The sequence below is a fragment of the Cicer arietinum genome, chromosome 6 (genome assembly GCF_000331145.2).
Source record: "Cicer arietinum cultivar CDC Frontier isolate Library 1 chromosome 6, Cicar.CDCFrontier_v2.0, whole genome shotgun sequence".
Taxonomy (NCBI): domain Eukaryota; kingdom Viridiplantae; phylum Streptophyta; class Magnoliopsida; order Fabales; family Fabaceae; genus Cicer; species Cicer arietinum.
Genome location: NC_021165.2, coordinates 62,151,288 through 62,176,978, shown reverse-complemented (window position 1 = coordinate 62,176,978; position 25,691 = coordinate 62,151,288). Strand labels below are relative to the sequence as shown.

At 28.7% G+C, this 25,691-nt stretch overlaps 2 protein-coding genes across 2 annotated transcripts; one reads left to right on the top strand and one right to left on the bottom strand.

The window, feature by feature from the left end:
- Positions 1 to 692: 692 nt before the first annotated feature.
- On the top strand, positions 693 to 4,029 carry LOC101505252 (uncharacterized). The gene is made up of 4 exons (XM_004506162.4): positions 693 to 873; positions 1,300 to 1,556; positions 2,244 to 2,695; positions 3,542 to 4,029. Exons 1-4 carry the CDS (start codon positions 776 to 778, stop codon positions 3,815 to 3,817), a joined length of 1,083 nt encoding a protein of 360 aa, XP_004506219.1. The 5' UTR covers positions 693 to 775; the 3' UTR covers positions 3,818 to 4,029.
- Positions 4,030 to 19,054: 15,025 nt separating this feature from the next.
- Positions 19,055 to 23,223, bottom strand: LOC101505581 (receptor protein kinase TMK1-like). Its single transcript, XM_004506163.4, has 2 exons — positions 20,446 to 23,223; positions 19,055 to 19,777 (listed from the first exon to the last, which is right to left on the bottom strand). The coding sequence occupies exons 1-2, from the start codon at positions 22,922 to 22,924 to the stop codon at positions 19,266 to 19,268; spliced, it is 2,991 nt and encodes a 996-aa protein (XP_004506220.1). The 5' UTR covers positions 22,925 to 23,223; the 3' UTR covers positions 19,055 to 19,265.
- Positions 23,224 to 25,691: the final 2,468 nt, after the last annotated feature.

Genomic DNA, 25,691 nt, shown 5'->3' with positions numbered 1-25,691 from the left:
GATCCATTCATAAGACTACAAATATTAAGAAAAATAGTTATACCAATAAATTTGTCAAAAAATTCTGTTACTTTTTCATAATTACACTAATAATTATTAATATTATAAGAGAAAATTGACTTATTAAGTAGAGGTATTTTCAATTAATAAGATAATTGACATTAAATCCTTGATGAGATTGATGACTCCCACTATAATACATAATCTAAATTTGTCTAATAAAAAAAAGAAGTTACTAGAAACTTGACGCCAGCATGCAATCACACTGAGATAAATATCTTAGCCTCAACTCCATGACGCCTTCCATTTCAAGATAGAGGAAATATTTTAATAAAAAAAATTCTAATAATGATTTTTTTCGCCGTCTTAGTTGAACAATTATAAATTATAATCTTAACAAACAAGATTATGTATATATATGCTTATGCAAGCTGGCAACTAGACTTTTATTTTAAAAAACTAAAGTACCCATCATCATGAATATTCATGATTATTATTATTATTATTATTATTATTGATTCCTTAAGAAATTGTAAATGAGAAGTTGCATTATTCAAGTTGTAAAGTTGACTATAGCTACCATTTGGCTTTGGTCGTTTTTATGTCCAAATTCAAACTACGACGTTTCAATTTGATGATACATGCAATGACGCAACAATATATCTATCTATATATCTTGTTATCTTATCTCATTTTGAAAACATAACATAATCATTAGTTCATTACATAGTTAATTTCAACAACGATCAAAGGAAGCTTTTACAAGACATCAAAAATGGTGGAAAAGAAAGTTGTCATCATAGGTGGTGGTGTTGCCGGTGCTATCCTAGCTAAAACTATTCAACATCATGCCAATGTCACTCTTATTGATCCGTAAGCTCTCTCTCTAGTTCAATTCTGGCTCTTTTTTTCCTTTTTTAATTCAATGTTGTATTTTTTTTATAATAATATTTTATGAAGAGTAATTATTTATTTCAATGATGATTCTTGTTATTGCAAAGAATTGGGCTGTCAAATATGGCTTTAATTGTATTTGTGTTGCGATCAAAGAGACATAAAAAAATTGATGTCAGATTGCCAGGGTAGCACTGACATTTTAGATTGAATCGTGTCCGTGTCAGATACATGTCAACATCACACATCACATATGTGATTACATAAAAATAATATTTATTTTCTCAAATTACCACTGATGTTGAAATGTCAATTTTGAGACTGGTGTCTGTATCTGTGTCAGTGTAGTCGTGGAGTTCTTGTGTAAATTAGTTGTAGTGACTAATTGGAGTTGTTTAAATACAGGAAGGAGTATTTTGAGATTCCATGGGCAAGTTTAAGGGCTATGGTGGAGCCATCCTTTGCAGAAAGGACAGTGATAAACCATAGAGAGTATTTCACAAAAGGTGACCTTGTTATATCAAGTGCCATCAACATTTCTGAATCTGAAGTCTTTACTGCAGATGGCCGTAAGATTTCCTATGATTATCTTGTTATTGCAACTGGTCACACAGAACATATCCCCAAAACAAGGACTGAAAGACTTGACCAATACAAAGGAGGTAAGTAATACTTAAGTGTAAAGAAAATGAACATAGAAATATCTAAATTCAATTTGATGAAATATCAATAATGATTTTAAACTGCGGTTGTTTAGCGATTATTGATATTGATGATAATTACATTCAAATGTTTCTGATGCTGCATCGATTTTAGTTGTTTTGCGGTCATAGAGATATCAAAAACCTTAATGTTGCAACCAAGATTGCGATGACAATTTTTTTTTAAGATTTTCAATAAATCTATGATCTATATAGAAAAATGAAATTTCGATAACTCTTGATGTAGCTATTGTGCGGAGCTTGTTCGGACTGACTTATTTGAGGTTACCTAATGTCATAAATACTTATTTGACTGTTAGGGAGTACTTATGGCATATACTTCAGTTGTTTTAAGTTTATTTTTATAAATTTTTTAAGATAGTTTTCAATAACAGTTTATATGAAAATAGTTTGACTTGAACTTTATTTATTTTATTTATAAAAATAGCTTATACATAATCACTATAAGCGTTTAGTTAAGCTGTTTATTCAAACAGGCCGTCTAAACGGGTTATGTGACTTGTATATATCTAATCAAAGTTTCACAGTACAATAAATTACTGTTTTTTGTTTTGTGTCAAGTTGTGAGAAAGATTTTAAATTATCAATTTCATTTGATTGATAAGAATTATTTTCTTTGATTAACAGAAAATACAAAGATAAAATCTGCACGTTCAGTTTTGATTATTGGAGGAGGTCCAACTGGTGTTGAGCTAGCAGCAGAGATTGCTGTTGATTTTCCTGATAAGAAAGTAACCATAGTTCACAAAGGATCAAGATTGCTTGAATATATTGGGACAAAAGCTTCAAGGAAGACATTAAAATGGCTTAAATCAAGAAAAGTTGATGTGAAATTAGAACAATCAGTTGACTTAGACTCCTTCACAAATGAAAATAGGACATATAAAACTTCAGCTGGTGAGAGTATAGAAGCTGATACACATTTTGTGTGCATAGGGAAACCACTTGGTTCGGCATGGCTTGGAGAAACTCTTTTGAAAACTGATTTAGATAGTAATGGAAGGATTCAAGTTGATGAATATTTGAGAGTTAAGGGTAGGAGTAATATTTTTGCAATTGGAGATATTACTGATATTCAAGTAAGTGGTTACCAAAATCAAGTTAATTTGCCTAAAAGTAGTTATTTCTTTTTCATATTATTCAAGCCAATCTTGAATCTTAATTTCTTTCTAGTTCTGTTTTGACTTATTCATATTGCATGGAATCATTAAATATCTTATAACCTTCTTATGCCTTAAGAAAGAGAGGGGTTGAAATTTAAATATGAGTGGTTAGTTTTTACTTTTGCTAGTAATCAGTTAAATGAATGATATATAAGAGAAGTGACTTTGTATCTAATGCTTAAATTTTTTGGATTTATCGATATGTGACATCCTGATCTTTGTGTTCTTAATCATTAGTCTAATGTTGCTCCTAAGGCCAAGCGACCTGCTCCCGCCCGTAGGTCTCAGGGCTTCATAGAGGGAAATAGATTTATGTAGTTGGATTGTTGCATTAGAAGTGTTTTATAAAGTGGGAACACTAACTGTGTTATTAAGATTGGACAACTGAAATGACATGAAGTCATGTGATTTGTTTGATATGACTCATAGTTAATGATAAGTAGGCAGATCGTTCGAGTAGGACGAGTAAACTAGACTGTAGTATTTAAACACAATTTGCAATCTAAAACTCTAAACTTGAATCATAATAGAAAAGTAATACACTGCAGTTGCTCTGCACTTAGAGACGTAGGCACAATTGGCTGCACTCCGTGCCCAAATCTCACGTGTTTTCTATTTTCATTTTTTCGCATTAATTTTTCTTTTGAATGGGCATTGTTGTTGTAACATCTTCACGTAGCATGACCATACCTTTTAGTATATGTTACTTTTCATACAAGCAATTAATCCTAGTTAATGTTTAATTTGAAACATAATTTATAGGAAATCAAACAAGGAGTGTATGCACAAGGTCATGCTCAATTGGTAGCCAAGAATCTAAAGCTATTGATAGAAGGAGGAGGGAAAGAAAATAAATTGGGAATTTACAAAGCACAACCACCAATGTCTATTGTTTCACTTGGAAGAAAACATGGAGTTGCACAATTCCCTTTCATGACAGTTGTTGGAAGATTTCCTGGTATGATCAAATCAGGAGATTTGTTTGTTGGGAAAACAAGAAAGGAATTAGGACTTGAACCTAAAATTAAAAAATCTTAATCAATTTCATATGGTGTCTGTATATAGTTACTCAACTTATCTTTCTTATAACTATTTTGTGTGTGTTTGTTTGTGTTCATTATTTGTTTTCTTTCGGAGTGTATTCCATTGAGTTGCAATGTACCTATAGTTAGTATTTCTTTGTAATTTTGAATTTGTAAGTGTTGCATATTTCCCTTGATTATAAATAAATACTTTGAGTTCTTTCTTTAGGCGCTGAAATATTTTTTTCATATAATATTTCCCTCTGTAATTAGGTAATATATACAAGGTTAGTTTAGTAATTGAAGTGAAAGAGTTGGAGAGTTGAATGATATGGAAGATGTGAGTTCGATTCTCACCTCAACAAAATAATAATATTAATTACTAATAATATTAGTTGAAAAAAAAATAGTGTTTGTAATTTCCTTCTAATATAGAAACTCAAATGTAAAAAGAGAATATAATATTACGATTAAAAATAAAATAAAAAATTAATTACAATGAGTAATAAAATAAAGATGATTTAAATAAAATAAAGTTAACTATAAAAAATTGAAAAAATGTATATTATAGAGACTAAATTGAACATAAATTCTATTTTTAAGAAAAATTGATAGTGAAACAAGTAGAATTGAACATAAATATCTTTTTATATCATGTAACACTAATTATGTTACATCTTTCAATAATGTAATGTGGCATATTTAAATTTCATTTCTTCTTTCTTTCTCATTTTACTACTTTATTGTCTATCACTATGATTAAAAAACGAAGAATAAAAAATATAACTCTCATTACAAATTTGATTGAATTGTAAATTACTTCTTTAATTCATTGCATATAAATACATTATAGTATTTTAATTACATTTTAATATTAAAATAGCAATAATAAATTACTAAAAAATATATAAAAATATAATCATCAAGTCTTAAATTAAAATAAATAAATAAATATTGAAACAAATAAACTCATTTAAATCAGTAAACCTTTCCAAAAACGGCAAAGGATATTTTTTGAAAAAATATAATTAAATTATACATTGAATATTTCCAAAGTAATATAGAATTAGTGTATATTTTTCTATTATTAGTGCATGGACATATATTTTATTCATCCAATGCAAATGAATTTTTGTTTTTGTAGATATAAAAGAAAATATTTATCTATATAAATTTTTTATGAAAACAAAGATCTATATAAATTTTTGATGAAAACAAAGATACTCATTTTAAAATATTATACTTATAGATTAGATGATAGATAAATTTGAATATAATTTTATTTTACAACACAAATAATCAAAATCAAATAGTCAAGTCTTATCATTTTTAACATTACTTTGTATTTTTATCGTAAAAAGTATTACTTCAAATTGTTTATTATAAACACTTTTTAAAAAAGATACAATCAAAATATATTTGAAATAAACACGTAGAACAACACCTCTAATTAAAAATTAGTTATTCAAAGTTTAACTAGCAATGAGACATCAAATATAAGATATAAGAAATAATAGTACATTCAATTAATAAAAAAAAAAATAACAGTACATTCAAGATAAAAATTAAAACAAAAATAAAAATTATGATCATATAAAGATACTTCTTACAAATATATATCAAATCAATACTTACAAATACATTTATTCTATTTTTTATAGAAAGAAAATATTCAAACACATATTTTTTTAACCATATTTGTCAGAATAAAAATCACTCATTTTATTTCAAACTTTTCAATTATTTATATTCCATTTATTCCTTTTTTACAAAGTCAAATATTGTTATAGACTTAAAAATTTACAAATATTAATTTTTTTCTCTCAATATTAATACAAATATACTATAAATATAACATTCACACTTTTTAAAAAATTGATATGCACAAGTTATTTTCTAGTTTAATACATTTCAATTATATTCCGTGTGTTATTTATTTAGATTCAATTATGTCCTTTATGTTATGAATTCAATTTCAATTAGGTTTTTAAAGTTACATTGTCAATATTAATTTAGTCATTGAATTCATTCTAATATGGTCAGTTAAGACCCAACATGGTCATTTTAACATTCCACAATCACACTAAATTTCAACACCAAATAAACTTAAGATGAAAACCACAATAACATAATGGAAATTCCACTTGAACATAACTTGGCTACATCAACAACACTTAAATTACATAGCTTAAACATCCATTCGGCCTCCGTCACGAGTGGGTTCAATAGTAGGCCCAATATCAATTGTGAGACACTTCATGTAAACTTTTTACATTGTGAAAGAACATTAGAGGGATTGAGAGATCAAGTGATTGTGTCAAAATAGAGTGGTGAGAGGCTAGAGGGTTCTTGCAACCGTTGCTCCACACGGTATTGCAAGGCCAATAAAAAAATGTGACAGTAGGCTTGATAATTTATTTACTATGACACGAAAGACTTATAACATTTCATTAATAATCAAATCATGGACACGTGTAGGTATATCAATAAAGATATGGAAACTAGTCAAGAATGTGACCACTCTTGCAAGACTGTGAACAACCTCAATCACTTGTTTTCTAATAAACTCAATATGAGAGTTTTCAAAATGAGAAGAAAAAAAAAAATCTATAGTCCCTAATAATAGTGTCAACTCAGACGCATCTATTGTATTTTATATGAAAACTATGATCCCTAATAATAGTGCCAACTCAGACGCATCTATTGTATTTTATATGAAAACTATGAACCACACGTTTGGAGTCTAGCTCAAAGACCACATTATTTAGCTGCAAATCTCTAACCTACTACATGTTATTACTAATTTGAAATTAGATAAATTTAGAAATATGAAAAATTTCTATGTAAGAATCTAAAAGTGGTTTAATTATAAAAAATTGTGAGAAGTATCTAAAAGTAGCTATTAATTAGGAAGCTCCTAGAAATGTGTCTAGATTTTTTTATTTGTACATATAAATAACTCTTTGTACTTGACATTAAACATCAAGCAAATTGTGATTTTTCTATTAGAAATACATTCCTTTCTCTAACAAAGTGATATCTAGAGCTTGGTTGTGAGGGTTGAGAAATGGCGACTCGTGATTACACTACTTTCCACTTTCCTATTTTAAAAAAAGAGAATTATGAAAAATGGCGTATTTGCATGAAAACATTGCTTGGCTCTCAAGGTGTATGGAAAATTGTTGAAAAAGGCTATGATGAGCCACAAGATGAAGAGGGATTATCTCATATTGAGAAGGAGGTTTTGGCAAAGACAAGGAAGAAGGATTAACAAACTCTTACTCTTATTCATCAATGTTTGGATGATTCTATGTTTGAGAAGGTTGTCGATGCTACGAATTCAAAGGAAGCTTGGAAGATTTTGGAGAAATCACTCCAATCCATTGACAAAGTGAAGAAGATAAGACTTGAATCTCTAAGGGGAAATTTCGAAGCTTTGAAATGAAGGATTCATAATCAATTTCAGATTATTGCTCAAGGGTGAAGATAATTGTGAATCAAATGAAGAGATATGGAGTCAAGATAGAATATGTTCGTGTAGCGGAGAAAATTATTCTTTCATTGACTCCTAAGTTTGATTATGTGTTGTGTGTTATTGAAGAATCAAAAGATCTTGACTCAATGTCTATTGAGGAATTAGAAGGTTCATTGCAAACTCAAGAAGAAATAACGAAGAAAAGGCAAGATGAGCCATTAGAGCAAGTTCACGAGATCAAAGTTTCGTTGAAGGATGATAGATGATTCAATAGTTAATATGGACATGGACGTGAACAAGGAAGAGGATGAGGACCTGGTCGTGGCCAAGGAGGAAGAGGAAGAAGTTTCAACTGTGAATCAAACTACGAAGAAATAAGTCACTCATCATCAAGAATTCATGGAAGAGGAAGAGGTGATGGCTATTATCAAAGTGAAAGGAATGTATTTCTAATAGAAAACTCAATATTTGTTTGATATTTAATGTCAAGTACAATGAGATATTTATAGGTACGAATAAAAAACTCTACACACATTTCTAGGAGCTTCCTAATTAATACTAACTTATAGATACTTCCCATAATTTTTTTTATAATTAAAGCACTTCTAGATTCTTAAATAGAAATTTTATATGGTTCTAGACTTATCTAATTTCAAATTAGTAATAACATTGTTCCTCCTTAATTTGAAATTTTCTTCTTCATTTCAAGTCTTGCTCTTAGCCTTTGAAAGTCTTCAAATTTTAACGGCTTTGTAAAAATATCTGCAACTTGATTGTGAGTCTTCACATATTTAAGCTCAACTTTTTTCTTGGCAATGAATTCTTTAATAAAATGGTACCTTGTGTTTATGTGTTTGTTACGATCATGAAACATTGGATTCTTTGCAAGTGCTTGTGTGTAGACTTGTTGTCAAAGGCTACAAACAAAAATACGTAATTAACTATGAAGAAGTTTTTGCACCAGTTGCTCGCATGGACACTATTCATTTGCTAATCTCTGTAGCAGCTTAAAATAAGTGGAAACTTTATCAACTTGATGTAAAATTGGCACTTCTAAATGGCTATCTTGAATAAGAGGTATATGTTGAGCAGCCAATGGGGTACATGATTAAAGGACATGAAGATAAAGTTTTGAGATTAAGGAGAGCGTTGTATGGATTAAAGCTAGCACCAAGAGCATGACATAGTTGAATCGAAAAATACTTCCAAGACAATGGTTTGCTCTTTGTCTCAATGAATATGCTCTTTATTGAAGAATCCAAGTTTATTTGAAGAGTTCAAAAAAGCCATGGCGCGTGAGTTCAAGAAAATTGATATTGAGCTCATATCATACTACTTAGGCCTAGAAGTAAAGCAATTGAAAGAAGGTATATATATTTCTCAAAAAAACTGTAACGCCCCAAATTTTTTAATCAAAAATTACTTAAAAATATTTGTTTTCTTTTACAAACAACTATTATTTTTTTTTCTTAGAAGTAATTCATCATGTAATAATCTGAAGATGCGTTATAAAATGACTTGATATATTTTTTTTTTTTTGTAAAAGAATGTAATGCAATTTACTAAAATATTATATATTCATTTATTTACAAAATTAATATTTCAGTTGTTAGATCAATATCCATTTATGCTCCAAAATAAAAAAATTCTCTTTAAGTGAAATTCAAAAGAAGCAAGGTTGACTGAAACTAATGACATTCAATTATTTACTAGCAAATGAAATAATAACTTTACAATGTACTACAAAAATTTTAGTAATGCAAAATATTATTTTTATGTAAAAGTCTCATTTTTCCACGCGTGTGCACCAATCAAACATCATTCATGTAACTCTTCGAAATCATTAGTACCTAAATGTTGGTGTAAGAGGTCAATTCATCTCACAACAAAAATTAAACCACATAATAAATTAACAGCTATAAAATATGAATATAAAATCTTTTCGTAATAAAAGATTTTAAAAAAATTGATTCTTTAATAGTTCTCAAAGATGTATCAAAAGTCATATAATGTATCTAAATAAATCAAGTAGCAACCGTAGAACAAATAATTAGATCAAAATAAAATAATAAAATGTATGCAAGTTATGCATGCTCCTAAACATATATGATCCAGATATAACTAATCACACATGCGTCTACACAGAAGTCACCCATACCAATGGGAAAAATTAAATCAGCCACACAGGCATCCAGAAAGATGCATATGATATGTTATGAAATGATAATGATGCTCAAAGGTACATGTCACCACCCACTTAGATAATCACACAAATCACCAGTCACTTAGACAACCACAAAGATAACAACCCAAATCACCAGCCACTTAGGCAACCACAAAGATAACTATATTTAAAACACAAATCACCAGCCACTTAGGAAACCACAAAGATAACAATGTTTAGAACACAAATCACCAGCCACTTAGGCAACCACAAAGATACCAATATTTAAAACACAATTCACCAACCACTTAGGCATCCACAAAGATAACAATATTTAAAACACAAATCACCAACCAAACCACTTAGACAACCACATAGATAAAATATTCAAAACACAAATCATCAGCCACTTAGGCAACCACAAGGATAACACTATTTAAAACACAAATCATCGGTCACTTACGCAACCACAAATATAAAATATTCAAGATAAAATTTTAATCACATATGACGTCAAAGTTTTATTCTCATTGACGCTTACAATCAAGAGTCGATAATTTTGTTATCCCAAATATATAACACACAAACACGTGAAAAAATGTCTTAGAGTCATAACTTTCATTTTATAAACTATAAAATTGGATTAACGACGTGTTATTGATAGACATCAAAACTCAAATAACGAATAATATATACAAATATAAACTTTATTTCTTCTACTATAAATTGTCTCCCATTATTAGTCATTTAGACATACAAATCAATGTTTACCACTAAACACATCACAAAAATCAACTTAATCACGTTATCATAATTAAAAATTAAAATTTTTCACCAATTCCCCCAAGACTCATATAGATTTCTTAAAACTCAAAACATTGAAATGAAATAGCACAAAAATCGAAACTTTAAATTAAAAACATCCTAAAAAAATTTACTTATGAGATCATAATAAAAATCACAACTTTATAATTAAGTACACATAAACAACACAAAAATAACAACTTTACATTAAATATATGACATCAAACATATTACTCATGTTATAATAATAAAAATCAAAATTTTATAATTAAGTTTATGAAAGCAAACATATTACTCATAAAAATAAAATATTATAGTTAAATTCTTTAAGGCTAACAAAAATCAACATTTTTCTTTTTTAAGACATCAAGACATATATCAATATCTTACAAACTATTAATTTAATATCTAGCCTAACTCTGCATGAGAAAAAGCCCTTACCTTATGCACTTTCTTTCTTAACTCCCGTAAATTCGCAAGAGAAATAGCTCATGAGGCAATGATGAATTCAACACTGATAGATATTGGGATTTACGACTTAGAAAATTATCTTGGGATTGTATGAATGACAAATAGATGTGATAGGGCCTAATGGAAATGTATGAACAAAATAGCTATTTACGTTGCAATATTACTATTGGTTTTTTTATCTAAAATTGAAGTGCACTTAATTCCAAAATTATGCTATCAATAATTACCATTTCTTTATTTTTATTAGGTTGTTGCAAAATCAATTGAAATCATGTGTACTTATGTGTATGATTTAATTATGATTAACTAATATAGTTCACCATATATTGCAGGTGTCACACTATCTATTTTAATTAAATAAATAAATTAGAGGGTGTCACATCACCCTTTTAATTTTTCATCTAATAGTTAAGAAACAAAAAATTTCATAGAATTATTTTTGTAGAGAATTAAAATAAAATTATAATTTTAGTTTAAAAGAGAAGAATGCATGAGATACAAAAAAGGAGAATAGTCTTTTTGTTGTCCTCTCTTAATTGCACAAAAAAACTCATAATTAAATTTATAATCTTCATTTAAAAAATAAATTAAAGATGTTAAAAATGAGTTAATGCACATTATGTCAAGAAAACACCATGAATTGTCATAAAATCTTGTCATAAAGGAGAGTAAAAGAATGAGTCAAGTCACTATTTTTTTTACAGGGTGTACCAAAAATATTTTCAAAACACTTATACGGTTGAGTTTCACTAACTCTATAATATCTTCTAAAGTGAATACTTATTTGGTCGCAAATAAAACTAGAAACAATATAACTTTTATAAATTCTAATTTAATTAAATAATTCAACTAATATTTTATCAACTAAAATAAATCAAGCAAGACAAGAATACCATTCACACATAACAAAATAAAACAAACATATCTAACACATTAATTTCATGATCATCAAAACTAATCAAATAAAAAAATGCACAATAGTCTATTTAGGAAATAATCACATCATAAATCGTCCCCATGTAATTGTCACGTCAAAACAATTAAATAAAAATGAAGATTATAATTATTCAGGTAGAATAAAGTGTGACAAGATTTAATTTAATTTATATAGACATAGAATAATTATTAATTTAATAGTAGCAATTATTAAAAAGACACATATATAATGTATATGAAAATTTTAGGGTGTTACAAAAACTATGCAAAGGAAGTTTTGAATAAATTTAAAATGTTTGATTGCAATCCGGTGAATACACCAATAGAGAGCGGATTGAATTTGTCAAAATTTTAAGATGGACAAGAGGAGGACCCTTCTTTTTTCAAAAGCCTCGTTGGAAGCTTAAGATACTTAACATGTACAAGGCTTGACATTCTATATGCGGTTGGAGTAGTGAGTCGTTTCATGGAAGCTCTTACTACTACACACATGAAAGTCACTAAGAGGATACTCCGCTACCTTAAACGTACATTTGATTATGAACTATTTTACTCTTCTTCTAATAATTTTAAACTTTTTGGATTCTGTGATAGTGACTTTGCAAGAGATATTGATGACAAAAAGAGTACTAGTGACTTTATATTTTTCATGAGGGACTGTGCTTTTTCGTGGAGCTCAAAGAAGCAACCTATTTTCACACTTTTAACATGTGAGTCAGAGTATGTAGCAGCAACATCTTGCACTTGTCATATCATTTGGCTAAGGAGATTTATTAAAGGAACTTCATATGCCACAAAAGGAAGCTACTGATATTTGTATAGACAACAAGTTTGCACAAGCACTTGCAAATAATTCAGTGTTTCATGATCGCAGCAAGCACATAGATACAAAGTACCATTTCATTAGAATGCATTGCCAATAAAAAAGTTGAGCTTAAATATGTGAAAACTCAAGATCAAGCGGCAGATATTTTTACAAAGATGTTAAAATTTGAATACTTTCAAAGGCTAAGAGCAAGACTTGGAATGAAGAAGAAAATTTCAAATTAAGGGGGAGCAATGTTATTACTAATTTGAAATTAGATAAGTCTAGAACCATGTAGAATTTCTATGTAAGAATATAGAAGTGCTTTAATTATAGAAAATTGTGGGAAGTATATAGAAGTATGTATTAATTAGGAAGCTCCTAGAAATGTATCTAGAGTTTTCTATTTGTACTTACAAATATCTCATTGTACTTGACATTAAGCATCAAGCAAATTGTGAGTTTTCTATTAGAAATACATTCCTTTCTCTAACACTAATACACTGCACAAATTGTCCTTGATCGTCACGGATACAAACGCCAATGCCCACTTTATTTCGTGTGTACGAAGTGGAAGCGTCAATGTTACACTTGTAGCACCATGCAGAAAGCCTTAACCGCATCGTATCACAATATAGTGACGCACAACCTGTGAGTTCTCCATTCTGTCAGTTGCATACCACAACCATTGTTGTAGTTTCATTTCTCCATATAATGTTCTTTTGCTTCCAATATAGACCACATCATGCAAAGAAGCACTTCTCAGTGGTCTTCAGTTAATTTGTACATGAAAGAAACAAAATAAAACCAGCCGTTGAGTCATAGAATTGCAACTCATAGTTAATGACATGCCATATTCCAAGTCGTTGCCAACAGTGACTGACATGCAAAGAAGATATGCATGATATCTTCAACACCCAATTATTCTGTCAATTAGCACCATCATCATGAAGTCGAACTTTCATGGGCAAACAATTTCGACAAACTCACTAGAGAAAATTATTAACCTTTGGTGGAACTTTAGTAATCCAAATTAACTGCCACCTACCATTAACTTGTAACTACAAACTTGACACTCCAAATGCTACACCACACATAACTTGGGCAATGCTTGATTCAAGGAAAGTCACGTTTTGAAAAATATTTAGCTTTGATAAGTCTGGTGACTAAATTTTCTGGATATGTCAACAACTTCCAAGCTTGTTTACCGATCATGGCATAATTAAAAGCTTTATGACTTTTAAACCCCAAGCTACCATCAATTTATGCATAGATAAGCACTCCTAACACAACCAATAGATTCTCGATCTCAATTTATGCAAAGATCAACATCTTTTCAATTTCATCGATGATAAGAGTTGTTGATACGAGAAATATGCTCATAATATATTAAGAAATAGATTGTAGAATAGGCTAAACGAGAATTTCTCTACTAGCTTGAGAAAGACATTTGCTACTCCAAGAATTAATGTTTTTCCAAATTCCATCCTTGATGAATTTAAAGGTAATACAAGATATTTGCATGGTCCAAGAACTTGTTGCACCCCTAAAATGTTCGCAATAGAATTGTTAAAAGGGTTGAAAACATTTATGGTGCAATAAATTTCATAATTTTAAAAATTATTCGACTGACTTGACGCTGCTAGATGGATAGAGATAATATTCTTCATAGCTTAAGTAACAATTTTTGCTGTTTTGAGAAATAAGAAACAATTATCTTTGAAGTGAAGATGAGAGATAATCAGAGCATTTATATATACAAATCTTATATTATAAGCTTTATTGATATCAAGTTTGAGAGTCACATCACCAATTTTTTTCTTGGTCTTAGATTTCATATGGTACACTAATTCAATAGTTTCCATAGCATTGTCTAAGATAGACCTCCATAGAACAAACGTTGATTAATTATCATAAATGCATTTATCCAAGACTTGTTTCAACCAGTTTTCAAGAATCTTTGCCACCTAAACATTACACAAAGCTATTGGTCTCCAATCCTTTATTGATAATGATGCTTGAGAATCACCTTTAAGGATTAGAGCAATATTTGTTGAATTAAGATTAGTAGGAAATACTTTATCTTTTATTGTTACTCTTCACAGTGAAATTTAGTTGCAAGTAGGGTTGTGTGGTTGGATTGTTTTAAAAATCAAACATGAGATTGAACTATCGTACATGAGAAAAATTGTCACTCATAAAAAAATTTAAAATTATTATATACAGATAAATTGTCGTTGATAAAATTTTTTAAATAACTGTTATACATGAGACAAAATCGTCACTAATACAAAAAAGTAAAATAACTATTATACACAAGATAATTTATTCATGATAAAAAAAAATTAAAATAACTATTATACACATGACAAATTATTACTGATAGTAATTTTAAAATAACTATTATACACAAAATAAATTGTTATTGATAAAATTTCAGAATAACTATCACACACATGAGAAGAGTTCACCAATAAAATTAATCATAAACGAGATATGTAATCATTGATAAAAATATTTTCATGTATTTCAATATGTGAGACAACTTTACATTGTTACTTGTTTATTTTAAATATTACATATTATTATGATTAGTTTCAAAATATATAGAATATCTTACTTTTTTTTTTGTTTTTTTATAGATTTCCTCCGCATGAAATAATTTTAACTCATGTTTATCACGTTGTTGGGGTCTAACTTTTTTTACTAGAATCAATCCCATCAAAGACAAATTTATCATAATACATATTACATAATACATAAATTTTGCATTCTTGAGGAGTTATTACATATTACATAATACATATTATAATTAATACCATGTGTGAGTTATTTGAATCATCACACCAATGCGTCACTCTTGAGGAGACATGAGTTTTCTACGAATTAAATTAGAAGTAAAGACAAAAGAAATGACAATCAAATTTTTTTAAAGACTAAAAAATTATTATTTTTATTTATAAAAAGTTAAGAATTAAATGTTTAAATTTTATATGAACTAAACACATTTTTAATTATTTTATATATAAATTTATACTAAAAAAAAGAAAGAAAAAAAAAACTCTTAGCTACGGTTTAAGCCTTGAATCACATGTGTGATGGCCCATGCTTTGAATTCCATTATTAATTGATCTTGATGAATTCATCCAACACCAAAAATGCATCCACTCTAAAAACGACTTTACGAAGATAGTTGAAAATTGATTAAATTCCTTAACATGAGGTGCTTAATTACAAACCTACTCTCGTACTAGTACTTCTCAAGTTGTATTTTGGTCCCCACCCTCACATGATTAAGAAGGAACCAAATTTCAGGCCAATGATAGCTGGGCTTAATTTTAATAAGATCATGAAAGTTTGGTGGTACCTATGAATGCCAAGTTGGTTCATAGGCAATGATAAAGATGGCTAGTGGTATATTTATACACAAATAAAACTTCTCATTTCTATAACGAATAAATAAATTCATCATTTAATATATAAGAAAAAGTTACAAATTTTAAAGAATATTTAATATGATGTTATTTTAAAGAAAATTTATAAAGTTAATACATTAAATGAGTCCCTTTAGTCTTTTGTCTTTGATTTTTATTTTTTCTTCTTATATATAGGACATCGGAGACTATAAATGAAAGAGATAGAATCATATTTTTACTAAAGGTTTGTTTGTTATGAATTATAAAAAAAAATGGTTTTGATATTTAATATTCGTGAATGAAGAAATTTTACATTTATCCACTTTTGAGTAAAATATCTCCATCAATAATTATTAAATAAAATGGATAACGGTAAGACATTTTAAGTACTTAATGTTGAAATTTTGTATATATGTCTCTCTTCTATTAAAAATGATTTTCTTCAAAACCTAATAAATTTTTTGTTTTTTATTTTCAGCATAAGAATTATTTATTAAAAAGTGATTTTTGAAAAAAACTTATACACAAACATAACTAAAACATAAACAATGATTTTAATTTTAGAATCTTAAATAATGGGGTTTCAAATTTATCAACTATTGGTGTATCTATTGTTACTATTAATGCAAAATGAAATCTAATGAATTGAAAGTGTTAAATATAATATTAATTAGATGGTGAAACTGAAAAAAAAATGTTAATTGATATTACATTGAAATTTAGATAATTCATTTAGGAACAATTTATTTTACAAATAGATACTTTATTGTAGAGTAATATCATCTTATATATATTTTCTCCAGTCTTTTTTAATCGTTATATTTGCAATGCAAGAAAATTTTGTTCCTATTTCTTTTTTCAAAGGTCAGTGCATCATTAATTATTTAGTTGTCAATAATATTTTTAGTTATTTATTATAGGAGAAAAATGCAATGAGATAATAAACCATTAATGATTATACTTCATCTGTCACATTTTAAATATTTAATTTAAATTGTGTATGATTCTTAAAAAAAAAAATTAAGTGTGTTGATTTCAATGAAAAAATGAGTTTTATTTATACAAATATTCTTATTAGCTGCAGTTAATTGAAAAGTTTGATGAGTTAAGATACAATAAATAAAAGTATATTAATTAGTAGAAACAATAATTAATATTATATTGAAAATGTGAAATGATAAATAATTTGAGATAAAAAATTGATAAAAAGACGTTTAAAATAAAACAGAAGAATATGAAAAATAACAAAATTTATTGGTAGTTTTAGTAAGTGTAAAAATTTTAAAAATTACAATTAAAAAGGAAGAGAAGGAGTATATATTTCCGGATTTTTGCCAATCACAAAGTTTAGGGGCAATTTCTATACGTTGTTTTTACTAGTCTAGATTCTCTCTTTTTATAAAAAAGTTTAGTTAATTTGAAATAAAAAAATTAACAACTTTAGGAAAAAAAACAACTCTTAGAAAAATAGCGTTTATAGAGGTGTACTATATTATCCACCAACAAAATTGATACATCACAAATTGTATTCAAATTCGTGTCCTTTTAAGATAATACCAAAATGTTGTAAAAAAAGATATTTAAGCCTAAACCTTATCAACCTTCACTCAGTAAATAGATTGTGTATTTTCATATTCAATAATATGAAATCTTTATTTCAAATTTACATCTGTAAAAAAATTGTGTATTTTGGTCAATCCACCACCAACTTCATCATGTTTCACAAGTGCATATTAAATGAAAAAAATATAGCAGACACATTTGATATGCGTTTCTGATATGCTGAGATTCAAATTCATAATACTACTATTTTCTATATCTATATTTTGGTGAATTTTATGGCTAAACTATTTAGATGGAAAAAAAAAATCACTAACTTTATCTTTAGGTTTAAGTAATTTGAAAATAGGTGATTTAAAATTATTTTTTAGTTTGAAATCATTCATCTATATCGTTTTTCTTCTCTCTTTTTACCTAATAAGTAATTTTTATATAAATCCATTTTTTCTTCGTAATTTTTTGTTATCTCACCAATTAAGTGCGACGTGTTTGCCTTTTCTATTTCGTTGCGGTGTTTATTTTGTTCAGATTTACATATTCAATTTGATCTGGTATAATGGATTCAATCAATTACTTAAGTGTCGTCAATGTTGTAGATCTAAAAATATTAATATTTTAGTATAAAAATATTTTACTATTTTATACTATTAATTTAGGTGTTGTGAATTTTTTAACAAATTTATCATTTTTCAGTTTTATATTCTCTTTTAATTTAAACAACCAAATATAGTTTTTAAGTAAAAACACAATAAAAGACAGTGGTTCATCAAAAGGTAAAATAAAGCTTTAATAACATTTTACTTTTCACATGCTCCCACTAAAAGTATTACATATGTGTAGTGTGCACCATGTGAAATACTCACGCCCTGCCCCTTTGTATGTAATAATATCATTTGCTAATGTTTTCAATCTTCATCACTACACGGTATTAGTTTCTATATGTTTATAGAATTTGTTAAACTACAAATTTTAATTAAATTAAAGAGAAATGATAAACTACAAATCATTTGCTTAGTTTGTTTTTCTGAGCTGTGCACACACTCATTCTACTTATATTGCATACGGTATTCATATACAGTATTTAAACTTTAATGTTAACATTTCTCAAAATTTAAAAAAAAAAAAAAAAAATCAAACACTTCTTTTATGTGAGAAATAATGCTCATACAAATAATGGTGAGGCACCAATTTTTAACATGAAGCCCTTTCCTAGGGATGTCCCTTAAAGAAGGATTTCTAAGGATAGAAGCTCCTTTCTTTATCTAATGAGTTATGCATTGTACAACAACCGTAGAAATTTAAGACATAAAATTTCTTCTCTAGATCCAACTGTTCCTATATAAGTTATTTCACCTTGGAGGTGTATCCTAATTAAGTTGAGAGAGACCGTATCATTGCTGACAAAAAAAAAAAATCTTAGATCCTAAACTACTTGCTCAAACTCCAATTGGCATTATTGATTAATATTAACTTACCTTGGAGCATACTTCCTCCAGTCAGACCAACTATATCAACTTTTTAAATACTCTTTTTTACTTAACATTTCATGTTGGAGGAAATAGTTTCATTATTCTAACATAGATTTTGACTTTTTCCACGTAGACCAAACACACAAAAACAAAGAATAAGAATAATATTTCTTTATCTACATCTTGATACATGTATAAGTAGTACCTTAAAGTACTCGAAAGTACAAAAACCAACAAATTGAAAACAAATAAATTATACCTTCTTTTTTTTTTTCTGTTGCTGCCAAAACAGACACAACCAATATGAAAGTAAAAAGAAATATATATGTAGATAAAGAAAATGCACTTTAAATTACATGCAAAATCACCTTGCATCAGAAGAAGTAAAGGAATCTGCAAAACCAGCTGGCTTAGCTGGTATACTTCCTTTACTATCTTGAAGACTTGTATAGCTCATATCTCTACCTTCAGCTTCCTTCCAAATCTTCAACATTTGCGGAAGCGGTTGACCGAAGTCAACGCCTCCGATGCCATAATTGAACTCTTCGTCAACCGGCAGCCATTTCTCGACTAACTCAGACAGTACCTTGACTGCGTGCCCCATATCCGGCCTATGGTTTGGTTCCCTAGCAGTGCAATGTCCGGCGAGTTCAGCTACAATCGAAATAGTCTCGAAAGTTTCTTCGCTTACTTTGAGTGATGGATCGATGGCTGCCATAAGCTTTTCTTTGTTTGATTTAATTTGTCGAAACCATTCGGCCAAGTAACGGTTTTCCTCTGGTCGTCTTTCGTCGAGAGCCATTAATCCGGTCAGAAGTTCCATCAACACAACACCGTAGCTGAAAACATCAACTTTGGTGGTGATTTTCCCCATCACTGAAACTCATAAAAAACTTAGTTAGTGTATGGGAGAAGCTACATGCATTAAACTTATACAACAGTTACAAGGATCATATAGCCTACAAAGCATTGTTACTGACACAAATACCAAATACGACAGTGACACATCGATACCGATAATAATTGAAAAAGATAGAAGTAATGGAATATAGCCATGTGTGTCAGTGTCGGACACTGACACATGTCAAACACCAGACATGTCTTCTTTTTGAAATGTCGGTGATACATATCATATAACTCATATATTCTTTAATATTGAACTCACTAAAAACAAATATATCATTTTCTTGTTCACCTTAAATAAGGTTGTGCTTGCACCCTGTGACCAAACACTACTCCATAGAAGAATAAATAATGTAAAAGTATATGCAGAAAAGGCCAAACAACATGTTAGTTTGTTACCACAATATAAATTTATTGAATTAATGTGCATACAAACACATTTGTTTTCCCAACAAACCAACACAAACTGAAAACATAACTTTTTGTAACACACTGACTTTTTGTAACATATACTTTTACATTATTTATTCTTAGATGTCTTTATTTTAAGAACAGACTAACTGAAAGAAACCAACTACTGCAGATGAACTTAACTTTGTGCTAAAACATGATTTCGTTCTTTTTATGCAAAAAAATCATACCTGCATACTCAGGGGCAAGGTATCCAAATGTTCCAGCAAGTCTTGTTGCCAAAGACTTCTCACCATCGGGGGCAAGTTTCACCAAACCAAAATCCGAAACTTTCGCTCGAGTATCATCGCCAAGTAGAATATTTGAAGACTTGAGGTCTCGATGGATAAAAGTCTCCCGGGCAAGACTATGAAGATACTCCATCCCTCTAGCAACATCAAGTGCTATTGCAAGCCTCTGTGACCAAGACAAAGGGTCCAAATTCAAGCTTTTCCAATGGAAAAGGTGTCTACTTAGAGCACCCAGTGGCATATACTCATAAACCAAAAGCCTCTCATTTCCTTCAACAGAATAGCCTAACAATGACACCAAATGCCGGTGTCGAACCTTCGAAAGAACAGCTATTTCGGCTTGAAACTCGTCAATTCCTTTACGGCTAACAGTTCCACATTCCATTCTTTTAACTGCTATTTTCGTCCCGTCTTCTAGTTCGCCTTTGTAAACGGTTCCAAATCCACCACGGCCTAGCTCATTCTCCAAAGCGAAATTGTTGGTAACCTTGCGTAGAACTTGAACAGAAATCACAAGGTTACCAGCCTCAATTAAATGATAGCTTTCCGTTTCGCCGCTATTGTTTGTCAGAGAACTTATTCCTGTCTTCGTCGATAAACTTGTGCTATCCGACACTGCAAATTTAACCATCATTTTCGGATCGGATGGATCATGAGTGTGACCAACAACAATACCAGAAGCGTCAAATGAACCCTTTTTCTTCTTTTTCTTCAAACAACAGCATACAAAGAGATAAATGAAAAAAAGAGCTACAAATGAAAACACTGCAACTCCAGCCACTATTGCAACTATTTTAAATCTATTTGAGTTACTCGGCTGAGGATTCATTTGGCCATGCCAAGACTGATTAGGGCCGTCACTATGATTAGAGGAAGGTGGAACAAAGGGGGACGAATGCGGCGGCGGCGACACGCTGTGTGGTGAAGGCTGTTCACTTAAAGGGGAAGGGCTGCTAATAGGAGGAAGAGGAATCTTTCCAGTTTGATTAGCGAAAAGAGGGTTACCATCGATGACAACTTTAACACCATCATGAAACTTTGGCAATGGAGGTTCAACATTGTTATCACTTAAATCCAACAACTTCAAAGATTTCAAGTCAGTAAAATTACTAGGTACATTAGCAGTTATATTGTTTCCACCAAGCCTAATCTCAAGCAATGAATCTAACATAGCAAGTGAAGGACTCAATGTACCATTAAGCTTTTGTCTAGGCAAATTGATTATAGATATTTCTGAATTATGATTGCAGCTTAATCCAAACCATAATTCTCCACAAGGATCATTACCAACCCATTTAGGAATGAGATTTGATGGATAATTCATATATTGGAGAAAATTTAACAAGATATTAACATTAGGAGCACAATCAAGACCAGGCTTAGTTTGACAAAAGAAATTCGAATCATAAGATACTTTTGCAGCCTTAAAATTTGGTATTGGACCAAAGAACATGTTATTGTTCAACACAAGTGTATTAAGTTCCAAATTTGCTAATGAATTTGGAATCAAACCAACAAGTTGATTACTATTGAGGTTAAGCTCTTGCAAAGAAACTAAATTACCAATGTCTGATGGAATTGCTCCTGTGAACTTGTTTCCATGTAACCAAACTTGTTTCAAAAATGTCATTGAAGCAATAACATTAATAGAACCTGTCATTCCACCACCTTGTTGATCATTCAACCATAGAACTTGAATCGATGATTGACCGAAACTATTAGGAATTTCACCTGAAATACTGTTACCTGAAAGCCTCAAATCTGTCAATGAAGGCAATGTTCCTAGAAAATCAGGCAGAGTTCCAACCAAATTACAGTTCACAAAAGAAAGATTTGTTAATTGAACTGAATTTTTCAAGTCCAAAGGAAATGACCAACCATTAGTAGAAGAATTCAAAAGGTTTTCTTCTAAAGACAAAACCTGAAGACTGTTGAGTCCATTGAAGAAATCAATTGGAATTGCATCAAACTCATTGTAATCCAAGAAAGCATATTGCAATTTTGACAATCCACTGAAACTAGGTAACATTCCACTTAGATTGTTCCTTTGAAGACCCAAATTTTGAAGCTCAGAAAGTTGGTTAAAATTTAAAGGCAATGACCCTTTAAGACCAAGATTCTTAGCTTGAATCTGAGTAACTCTACCATTAGAACAGAACACATAAGGCCATAAAGGAGGGCCACAAGGGTCATTTCCGTTATCAGGCCATTTGAGAAGCTCTGGATTCATTAACCCTTTTCTGAAATCATTCAGAATTTTGAGATCATTTGGGTTGGTTTCACCATAAGACATTGTAATCATAAGGGAAAATAAGAGAAAGATGTAAACTTTGATCTGAATAAATACCATGGCTATATTGACAATTCTGTGAAAATGATAATCAAGGTTGAAACTTTTCCAGAAAATACACAACCCCATTTGTTAAAAAGATCAACATCTAAGAAATTCTACGATTCAATTGAGACTGTGACAAAATGACCCAGAAAGAAAAAATGAAGAACAGAAACACTGGTGAGAGAGTGTGTACATTTGTTTGTTATGTTTCTTAGTCCCACCGACAAAGAGGAATTAAAAAAAAAATGATTTTTTATTGACGAAATGGTGAAGTGAGAGAGAGAGAGAGAGATAGAGAGTGAGAGAGAGAGAGAGAGAGAGAGAGAGATAGAGAGTGAGAGAGAGAAGAGGAGAATTGAAGTTCACAAATTCAAAGAAGGAGAATGTAAAAGTGTTGAATTGTTTGGAAAAAAAAAAGTGTTCAGCAGTACGAGGAACTCTTTATTCAAAGGTCAAAGAAGTAATTAACAAGTAATAATTTTTAAAAATGGTAAAAAAGATTCATACAAAAAATTACATTTATTTTTTTTAATAGCAATAACGAAGATCAAACTTATAATACCTCGGATTTAATGTTATATATTCTTTTGGAGTATATTAAAAATACAAATATAAATTTACATAATTACAATATTTCAAATTTCAATATATATATAACATTATCTATAATTTGATTTGATTAATTTTAATGTTTTAAACAAATATTTAATTTTAATTTTATGGTTTCAAATAAATTGAAGTATGACTTTTCTTTAGTTACATTATATGATACCAATAATTTGTACAAAAAATAAAAGAAAATACAAAAAAAAAAAAATAGAAGTTTAGACCAATTAATATTTTATTTGACCTACTATTTATAAGAATGTGAATAATTATAATTTATAAATGTTAAATATTTTAATTATTTTCTTCTTGCAAACTAACAATTAACATTTTCCATTTATTTTAAGTGAACGTTGAATTATGATTTGGAGCACTCATGAGTTGTACTTTGATTCATCTTTGAAAACATTGTTAACAAGACTTGAGAGAAAGATTGTCTCTTAGTCCACCATACTTCACACCTCCACGACACAACAAAACCGTTCTTGTGACCTTGTCTAAAATTTCCTCCCTTTTCATTTTACGACTCTTTTATTTTTGTATAATTTCCATTTCGTGTAAACTACTCTCTTATTTAAATAGTTGTCCGTATCGATCACTTTAAACAAATTAAAAAAGAATAATAAATCAAAATGACAAAATATTGAATTTATTAAATTATTTTTATTAATTATTTATGTATTTTTCTGTAAAAGAATAATTGATATAATTCAATTATCATAAATTTAAAGGGAAGAATAAAAATTTAAACTAATATATATAATATTAATTAAATAATATAATTGAAAGGAAAAAAAATTTGCATTGAAAACTTCATGATAGTCTTTTTAAGATAAATTTTTTTAATAAATGTGATAGTTATAATGAAATGGAAAGGGTTATATGTATTTAGTTGATTATCATCAATGACAATTACCATGTGATGTTAACCACTTTCATTTTTTCTAAATCTTTTTCTTTTTGTCGATTTTTATCCTAAATGTTGTTTAAGGTAATGATGCGTATAGATAAAACAATTAATAATTTTAAAACCATTATTTTTCAATAAGAGTTTCCTATTTAACTTTAATTGATACCTTATAAAACATTAATTTGTGTGTTTACCTTTTTATTTATTTAGTGAATACTTTCAAACAATAGGTGTCTTAGTGTATAAGCAAAATACTCGTCGTTAAGGTTGTATTTTGCCATTGTACCAAAAAAAAATTGTATTTTGTCTTCCTTAAAAAATATATTTTATTTTGGCTTCGGATTAAAAAAAGTTATTTGTAGTCATTAATGATATAAAAATTAGAAAGTTACAATGTAGTATATATGTGAACCTAATAAATAAGAGGAGTTTTATAAGGAGATGATGTGATCGTTAAATTTTGACCATACAATCGTATAAATGGTCAAAATAAAATAAAAAAATTGTTTGGTATTTTTAAATGATCATGTGTTACTTAATTCTTAATCAAAATTATCTCATTTGATATGTTCTATGTAGTATAATATTTATATATATATATATATATATATATATATATATATATATGAAAAATGATCAATTTACATTCAAAGAGTTGTATTAGGAGTTACATTAATTTAATAACATCTTCTCAGATTAATATTTTTCAAAATCAACTGTTAGATTAAAAGTTACTAACATATAAATCATATCTATAAAATTTGACATTAATCTGTAATTATCTACTATGTCATCAACATACGTTAAAATAAAAGTTTTACACATTTACATCATTAATGATGATCTGAACATCAGAATGATATAGGAAATGATTATCAATTAATACCAAATTTTATAGATATAATGTATATGATATTAACTTTCAATCTATCGATCAATTTTAAAAAATATTTTTTTGACAGACAATGTTATTGAATGAGTATAACTCTTTACGTCGTATATGACTAATATTTTTTAAAATCAATTGTTATATTAAAATTTACTATCATATAGATTATATCTATAAATTTTGACATTAATCGATAATCATTTACTATATTATTAAGATGCATCAAAATTAACGTTATGTAAACTTACATCATTGTTGTTGATCTGAACACATTGTGATGACATAAAAAATAAAATTCGATTGCTCATATATATATACACTCAAAGAGTTACAATTGGAGTTTCCTTCATTCAATAACATCATGTCCTATTAATATTTTTCAAATTCATTCATTCAGTTGAAATCTCCTATCACATACATCATATATATATATATATATATATATA

What these genes read in the sequence shown, in the direction of transcription:
- LOC101505252 (XM_004506162.4), top strand. Translation starts at nt 776, where the DNA reads ATGGTGGAAAAGAAAGTTGTCATCATAGGTGGTGGTGTTGCCGGTGCT. An exon ending in AATGTCACTCTTATTGATCC is followed by an intron (nt 874 to 1,299) that starts GTAAGCTCTCTC and finishes GTTTAAATACAG; the next exon opens with GAAGGAGTATTTTGAGATTC. An exon ending in ACTTGACCAATACAAAGGAG is followed by an intron (nt 1,557 to 2,243) that starts GTAAGTAATACT and finishes TTTGATTAACAG; the next exon opens with AAAATACAAAGATAAAATCT.
- LOC101505581 (XM_004506163.4), bottom strand. Translation starts at nt 22,924, where the DNA reads ATGGGGTTGTGTATTTTCTGGAAAAGTTTCAACCTTGATTATCATTTT. An exon ending in CCTTGCCCCTGAGTATGCAG is followed by an intron (nt 19,778 to 20,445) that starts GTATGATTTTTT and finishes TATGAGTTTCAG; the next exon opens with TGATGGGGAAAATCACCACC.